At 39.2% G+C, this 9112-nt stretch overlaps 1 protein-coding gene across 1 annotated transcript; it reads left to right on the top strand.

Annotated features, from left to right (window-relative positions):
* Nucleotides 1-1743: 1743 nt before the first annotated feature.
* On the top strand, nucleotides 1744-6054 carry LOC311120659 (C-type lectin domain family 4 member E-like). Its single transcript, XM_084195243.1, has 6 exons — nucleotides 1744-1872; nucleotides 2026-2127; nucleotides 2232-2402; nucleotides 2522-2664; nucleotides 2826-2929; nucleotides 5656-6054. Exons 1-6 carry the CDS (start codon nucleotides 1788-1790, stop codon nucleotides 5810-5812), a joined length of 762 nt encoding a protein of 253 aa, XP_084051369.1. The 5' UTR covers nucleotides 1744-1787; the 3' UTR covers nucleotides 5813-6054.
* The last annotated feature ends 3058 nt before the right edge of the window (nucleotides 6055-9112 follow it).

The raw sequence follows: 9112 nt of genomic DNA, 5'->3' as shown, positions 1-9112 counted from the left end.
CTGAAATTGCCAAATCCACAAATTTGAGGGGTGTCCACATACTTTTGTATATATAGTGTATGTTTAAAACAGATGTGCACGGTGGGAAACAAACATGTTTCCATTAGAAGCTAAAGTAGGGGGAGTCACTTGGTGGCCAGTGATGTGTTGATTTGACAGTTTCTCATCTGTTAAAACGGTGTCACTTACAGTAAGGGACAGGAACAGACACAGGGCAGAGGTAACGATATCACAAGAACCTGGGGAGACTTAACATAGACATGTTAGACAGAAAACTCAGTACGATATTGAGATGTATGAGGCCATCTACAGTGCCTTGCAAAAGTATTCATCCCCCTTGGCGTTTTTTGTATTTTGTTGCATTACAACCTGTAATTTAAATGGATTTTTATTTGGATTTCATGTAATGGACATACACAAAATAGTCCAAATTGGTGAAGTGAAATGAAAAAAATCACTTTAAGTGATGATGTCTAGTAGTTATCATGTTGATGGTCATGCTGAATGGTTTAGTGATGATGTCTAGTAGTTATCATGTTGATGGTCATGATGAATGGTTAAGTGCTTCCATCTAGAGCAGGAGATGAAATAAATACTAATAATTGTTTTTAGAGGAGAGTATGTACATGTAATGTAAAATGTTATTTTTTTTATTAAACATGTTAAACATGTTTTCATGTTAAATTATTAAAATATATCGCTTTCATACTTAAAAGAATAACAAAGGGACATTTTAATAAAACAGCAACAATGTCATTTAACAAGGTCTACCAGCCTGAATGTGATTAGATGCTGATAACAGTGTGACCTGCAGTTGGACACAGACAGAGGGCAGAACAGTACTGAGAGGACACACACACACTGCATGCCACATGCAGGCACACACGCACACATGCACACACACACCTACACACACACACACACACACACACACACACACACACACACACACACACACGTAAAGTTCCCCTTTTAAACCTCTGATAAAGATCCAGATATAGATTTCCCCCACCGCTTCTGAATAACTCTTCACACTGATGTCACACAGAGACAGCATACATAGAAAAATAAGGCCCCTATATGGCCATTGATGTGAACTCCTTGTGAAGGCTGGGATGTCAAAGCCTCAGTAATGTTATATGATCTATGTGCAAATTCAGAGGGTCCAATTTTTATCTGCTTCAATTACATTTTGAATCGTTTAAAACGGATGGGAAACAACCATGTTTAGATTAGAAACTAAGGCTGGTGCAAGTCATGTGGTCATGTGGTCATGTGGTGGCCAGTGTTGTGTTGATTTGACAGTTTCCTCTTCACTGTGGTTGACAGTTTTAAAAAAATAGAGTCTCTACCAAATGTCACAAAGACACCGAACAGTCCAGGGAGAAGACACGGGTACAGACGTATATTAGAGTTGAGGTTAGAAGAAGAAGTTACTGTATTTGACCACAAGTGTGTTAAGATTTACATTTACATTTTACATTTTAGTCATTTAGCAGACGCTCTTAACCAGAGCGACTTACAGGAGCAATTAGGGTTAAGTGCCTTGCTCAAGGGCACATTAACGTCATTTAGCAGACGCTCTTCGCCAGAGCGACTCACAAATTGGTGCGTTCACCCTATAGCCAGTGGGATAACCACTTTACAATTTGGGGGGGGGGGGGGGGGGGGGGGGGGGGGGTTTAGAAGGAATACTTTAGCCTATCCCAGGTATTCCTTAAAGAGGTGGGGTTTCAGAGGGAGTCTATGAAAACTCTAATGGATTCATAGACTATGAGCCTGATGCAATGAAGAACACGGACATTGATGGCCAATTATATGGCAACGTAAAAGCCTTCAAGCCCAGTCCAAGAGATGGAGTTGTTGCTTCAGGTAAGATTGCACGCACGCACGCGCACACACACACACAAACACACACATTACAGGTGAGATTATCCTATAGTACTATAGCTTTGTTTGTCCCAATCCTGGATAATACAGTAAAACATATTACCAAAGTTCTTACTTTAATAATTTGTGATTCAGTTCATGTTCAGTGGTGGAAGAGACCCTCTGGAGTTGCTGCAGTGTGTCTGGGGCTGCTGTGTGTTCTCCTACTGGCTGGGATCATAGGCCTGTCTGTCTACTGTAAGTTTAGTATGTTGTCAATGAGACTTAAGTAGCCTACTTAATCATACTTAATCATCAATGGTGTGGTAGTTACATGTTTGATTAACTTTTCCCTTTTGCAGATGGAGTCATTGGTCATCACGACTCAATAGAGAGAGACCAGCTACAGGCCAGTTACAGCTTTCTGACCAGAGAGAGAGACCAGCTACAGACCAGTTACAACAACCTGACTGAAGAGAGAGACCAGCTACAGACTGAGAGAGATTTTCTTAGCAGGAGTCTTACCAATCTCAGTGAGTAAACCTACAGTAATACATTTTAATGAATACCACACACCTGATCATGAGTCTGTATTCATTCATTAAGTGTCCAGTGTGATAAATTGAAGGAAATGTGTGTTTTCATCTTGTAGAACCAACTTGTCCTGAAGGATGGCAGAAGTTTGAATCCAGTTGGTACTTCCTGTCTACTGAGACTAAAACCTGGAAGGAGAGCAGAGAGGACTGTCTGGAGAGAGGAGCAGACCTGGTGATCATAAACAGTGATAAGGAACAGGTGAGAGAGAGAGAGAGAGAGAGAGAGAGAGAGAGAGAGAGAGAGAGAGAGAGAGAGAGAGAGAGAGAGAGAGAGAGAGAGAGAGAGAGAGAGAGAGATGGGTGTGCAGGGGGTAGATATGATCAAACATATAGGTATATATTTATATTTTTCAACAACAGGAGTTTGTCTTCAACCTCAGCAATGGAGTCTGGATTGGTCTGACTGACTCTGTTACTGAGGGGACCTGGAGATGGGTGGACGGCACCCCACTGACCACCCCAAGGTAAAACACTACTGCTCTAATAACACTGACCACAGTGTAAGGAGTAGGACTGATTCTCTGTTATTCATACTCTAGGTCCTCCATACTCAACTGGTGGACCAACACTGACAACAGAATATGAACTACTCTGACAACAAGGCTCCAATTTTCAGTTCATTCAACCTTTATCTATACAGGTTACTGTCATTGATGGTAGCAGTCAACAAAGTTGAATTTAAGCTGAAACATTTGCGTATATTATTTAGGACTGTGATATTCTAACAGTGATATCTGACTGTTAGATATCACCAATACCCTGTAGGTATTGGTATTAACTATGATATCTGATGGTTTTTAACCCTGTAGGTACTGGTATTAACCATGATATCTGATGGTTTTTAACCCTGTAGGTACTGGTATTAACCATGATATCTGACTGTTTTTAACCCTGTAGGTACTGGTTAACCATGATATCTGACTGTTTTTAACCCTGTAGGTACTGGTATTAACCATGATATCTGACTGCTATTAACCCTGTAGGTACTGGTATTAACCATGATATCTGACTGTTGTCAACCCTGTAGGTACTGGTATTAACCATGATATCTGACTGTTGTTAACCCTGCAGGTACTGGTATTAACCATGATATCTGACTGTTTTTAACCCTGTAGGTACTGGTATTAACCATGATATCTGACTGTTTTTTAACCCTGTAGGTACTGGTATTAACCATGATATCTGACTGTTTTTAACCCTGTAGGTACTGGTATTAACCATGATATCTGACTGTTGTTAACCCTGTAGGTACTGGTATTAACCATGATATCTGACTGTTTTTAACCCTGTAGGTACTGGTATTAACCATGATATCTGACTGTTTTTTAACCCTGTAGGTACTGGTATTAACCATGATATCTGACTGTTGTTAACCCTGTAGGTACTGGTATTAACCATGATATCTGACTGTTTTTAACCCTGTAGGTACTGGTATTAACCATGATATCTGACTGTTTTTAACCCTGTAGGTACTGGTATTAACCATGATATCTGACTGCTATTAACCCTGTAGGTACTGGTATTAACCATGATATCTGACTGTTGTTAACCCTGTAGGTACTGGTATTAACCATGATATCTGACTGTTGTTAACCCTGTAGGTACTGGTATTAACCATGATATCTGACTGTTTTTAACCCTGTAGGTACTGGTATTAACCATGATATCTGACTGCTATTAACCCTGTAGGTACTGGTATTAACCATGATATCTGACTGTTGTTAACCCTGTAGGTACTGGTATTAACCATGATATCTGACTGTTGTTAACCCTGTAGGTACTGGTATTAACCATGATATCTGACTGTTTTTAACCCTGTAGGTACTGGTATTAACCATGATATCTGACTGTTTTTTAACCCTGTAGGTACTGGTATTAACCATGATATCTGACTGTTGTTAACCCTGTAGGTACTGGTATTAACCATGATATCTGACTGTTGTTAACCCTGTAGGTACTGGTATTAACCATGATATCTGACTGTTTTTAACCCTGTAGGTACTGGTATTAACCATGATATCTGACTGTTTTTTAACCCTGTAGGTACTGGTATTAACCATGATATCTGACTGTTTTTAACCCTGTAGGTACTGGTATTAACCATGATATCTGACTGTTGTTAACCCTGTAGGTACTGGTATTAACCATGATATCTGACTGTTTTTAACCCTGTAGGTACTGGTATTAACCATGATATCTGACTGTTTTTTAACCCTGTAGGTACTGGTATTAACCATGATATCTGACTGTTGTTAACCCTGTAGGTACTGGTATTAACCATGATATCTGACTGTTTTTAACCCTGTAGGTACTGGTATTAACCATGATATCTGACTGTTTTTAACCCTGTAGGTACTGGTATTAACCATGATATCTGACTGCTATTAACCCTGTAGGTACTGGTATTAACCATGATATCTGACTGTTGTTAACCCTGTAGGTACTGGTATTAACCATGATATCTGACTGTTGTTAACCCTGTAGGTACTGGTATTAACCATGATATCTGACTGTTTTTAACCCTGTAGGTACTGGTATTAACCATGATATCTGACTGTTTTTTAACCCTGTAGGTACTGGTATTAACCATGATATCTGACTGTTTTTAACCCTGTAGGTACTGGTATTAACCATGATATCTGACTGTTGTTAACCCTGTAGGTACTGGTATTAACCATGATATCTGACTGTTGTTAACCCTGTAGGTACTGGTATTAACCATGATATCTGACTGTTTTTAACCCTGTAGGTACTGGTATTAACCATGATATCTGACTGTTTTTTAACCCTGTAGGTACTGGTATTAACCATGATATCTGACTGTTTTTAACCCTGTAGGTACTGGTATTAACCATGATATCTGACTGTTTTTAACCCTGTAGGTACTGGTATTAACCATGATATCTGACTGTTTTTAACCCTGTAGGTACTGGTATTAACCATGATATCTGACTGTTTTTAATCCTGTAGGTACTGGTATTAACCATGATATCTGACTGTTGTTAACCCTGTAGGTACTGGTATTAACCATGATATCTGACTGTTTTTAACCCTGTAGGTACTGGTATTAACCATGATATCTGACTGTTTTTAATCCTGTAGGTACTGGTATTAACCATGATATCTGACTGTATTTAACCCTGTAGGTACTGGTATTAACCATGATATCTGACTGTTTTTAACCCTGTAGGTACTGGCATAAACCACAGCCTGATAATGGTGGTGGCAATCCAGAATATGGTGAGGAGGACTGTGTTGAGATACGTGAAGATCAGCGTCCTCTGGAGGCCTGGAATGACAAGTCATGTGACAGCAAACTCAACTGGATTTGTGAGAAAGTGGTTTAACATCACCATGACAACATACTGTAACAATACAGTAGCCTACAGTGCACACAACTTCCTCCTTCATTCTCTCTCTCTCTCTCTCTCTCTCTCTCTCTCTCTCTCTCTCTCTCTCTCTCTCTCTCTCTCTCTCTCTCTCTCTTTTTCTCAAACCCACACACACACCCTCATACACACATGCACCCACATGCATACATGCATGCACATACACACACGCATGCAAACGCACCTATCGTTCTATTTGTTTGTGGTATTGTATTAATAAAATTCCTACTTAATTTCTGTTTGTAACTTCCTGTGTCACAGTAGTTATGTTTTACTCGTCATCAGGTTCAACATGAAGTTAGTACATTTTACCTTGTCCATACACATAATTTCTTATTCAAATATATCCTACAGATATTTACATGCTCAATTTAGGTCTGCTGCGAATATTCTCAACAGTACCAAGCCACAATTACATACACAGTATAGGAGTTGACTGTATCACCAGTCAATGAGTGTAGTAGAGATATCAAAGGGTATCAAAGGATGTTACTTAATCATCTTTGACAGTCAGTCTTTGTAGTCAAGTTACATATAAGCACAATATCAAATTCTCATATTTGACTGTTGTTCCTCTATATCGGTCCCAAAAGAGTGAAGTTAAGTGGATCTTTTCAGTCGTTCAACCAGCTGTCACTCAAAATCTCCTCGACCAATCAGTTTCATTAAGAGAGAGGGCGGCAGGTAGTCTGACTGTTTTTAACCCTACCCAACCTCAATATCCACTTGGAGTTGTTTGTAGTGTCAGATCTATTGTATGGACATTATAATGACCCATGTTTGTAGTCCTGGACCTCCTGAACATGTTAATGTATATTTGGGAGTAAACAGAGGGTCCAAATAAGCAGAAAGGTGAAAGGAAGGGGGAGTTCAGGAAACTCCCTAAATTATCTTGGGGCTGTTACATATGATATTTAATATATGTTAACAGCTAGCCTTTGTTCTCCACTTCCCCTCTATGATCTATATCTTCCTGGTATGATAGTGTCCTGTCCATCATCACAAATAGCAAGTCCCATTCCCTGTACAGGAGGACTGTGTTGAGATATACTCTGGACAAGATGACCATGTAGAGACATGGAATGATTTATATTGTGCAGCAGAAAATGGTTTAACAATAACCACTGTAACAAGCCACAACTACCTGTGTCATTATGTTGATACTTCCCTAGAGTTAACACCTACAGCACTCACACACACAGACAGAGACACACAGATGACTCAGAGACAGAGATATCGCTAGAAACAGAGACTTAACGTATAGAGGGCTTGTGGTTGACGTCTGACTCCTCCTGGTGGCCATGTTGGAAGACCACCACATTAATTCTAGAAGCAGAGACTTAATGTATAGTAGACCTATATAGAAAGAAAGACCCAGGCATTGTTAAAGATGTCAAAGGTCATCTATGCGGAGCCAGATATGAACAACAAGATCAAGTTTGACAGAGGTGAGATGGAGGAGAGGATTGTGGATATCTACCTCAGTGCAGACACCCTGAGAGACGGTGAGACCAGCACCAAGAGAGAAGAGACAGCAGACACTGCTCCTAATAATGTACCAGGAGACCAGCACTCAGGTAACACACACACACAGCATGTCTCTTAGCCTGATAGCTCAAAGAAGAGACCCTTCCTACAGATATAGGATCTCACTCTTTTGATCACTCTTTCGATGCTGAGAATTCTCCTGAACAGCAGGAAATGCAAACTTTTAGTGTATTCAAGGTTTAAATAGGCTTCTAAAGTTTGTAATTTCCACTTTGAAATTTAAGACTTGATTTGCCCTAAAGAAAAAACAAAAGTCAATTAATTATAATCCACATAATAATTATCATTTCCGGTTGCTGCAGGACTATTTTCCAGTTATAGCAAACTGGCTCAAATTAAGATCCTACATCTGTATCTTTTGCAGTGTGTCTGAGGCTGCTCTGTGTTCGATCACAGGCCTGTCTTTCAACTGTGAGTTTGTGTCATATGTTCATTGCTTGTCAACTAGTTGTAAGAAGTGCTGGTTGCTAGGCCTATTTACCTATTTATGTAAATAAGGTATTTCTGTTTTTATTTTTAATACATTTGCAAAAATTTCTAAAAATCTGTTTTTGCTTTCTCATTATGGGGTATTGTGTGTAGATTAATGAGGGGGAACATTTTTCATTTTTTAAATAAAGCTGTAACGTAAGAAAATGTGGAACAAGTCAAGGGGTCTGAATACTTTTCGAATGCAATGTAGCCATCAAAGATTCTGAGGACAAAAGGAATAACTTGTCAAATAGTTTTTCCCTTTATAAGACCAACTGTAGAGAGAGACCAGCTACAGACCAGATACAACAACCTTGCTGAAGAGAGATACCAGCTACAGACCAGATACAACAGCCTGACTGCTGAGAGAGACCAGTTACAGACCAGTTACAACAACCTGACTGAAGAGAGAGACCAGAAAAAGAGAGGCCATCTTCAGGCAAAGCTTTTTGTGATATGTAAGATATAAATAAACTGTGATTAATTACAAGTAAAATCAACACTCATCTTATATCAATGGGATTATGAGTATAAAGATACTGGCTAAGTTTTTCTATGTGTTCACATTTGCTCTTCAACAGAGCAGCATTGTCAAGAGGGATGGAGATACTTTGATTTTTTTAATATATTGCTTCCAATCATGTTCATGTTAATGTATGTTTCAACTCATGGATGTCATTTCATGAGAACTATAGATATATCATAGAAACCAAGTAATATTTTCATATGAAAATGTCATTAAGTAACAAATAATGATAATTGTTGATGGCCCACTCTTGATAATGGTATGCTCATCTTACAGATTGTGGCTTTAAAGCTGAGAAAACATAGGACTATGTCTATAATTGAGGAGGATGTTTGTACCTCAGTGTCTGACTGTCTGGTTCTCTGTGTTTAGGTACTGGGGGGCAGGACAGCCTGATAATGGTGGTCAGTTTTCTGGGCAGGAGGACTTTGTTGAGATACTATGGACAAGATGACTCTGTAAAGACATGGAATGATGACAAATATTTCAAAAAACATAACTGGATCTGTGCGATAATTGTTTAACAGTTGCCTACTGTAACAATGTTCTCTTTCTCTCTCTCTCGTAGTTATTATGTTGATGGTGGGATTGAATGGTTAAGTAATGATTCCACCTAGTGGTTAAAAAGAGAGTTGAAATAGTGGTAGTGGACTTGCCTATTGGCTCTTTCTCAATTAATCTTTCCTTGGTTCTTCCTCACGTCCTCTCTCCTC

The sequence above is a fragment of the Coregonus lavaretus genome (genome assembly GCF_964263955.1).
Source record: "Coregonus lavaretus genome assembly, contig: HAP1_SCAFFOLD_4919, whole genome shotgun sequence".
Classification (NCBI taxonomy): domain Eukaryota; kingdom Metazoa; phylum Chordata; class Actinopteri; order Salmoniformes; family Salmonidae; genus Coregonus; species Coregonus lavaretus.
The sequence above is the reverse complement of the archived record's forward strand: the minus strand, read 5'-3'. Positions and strand labels throughout refer to the sequence as shown.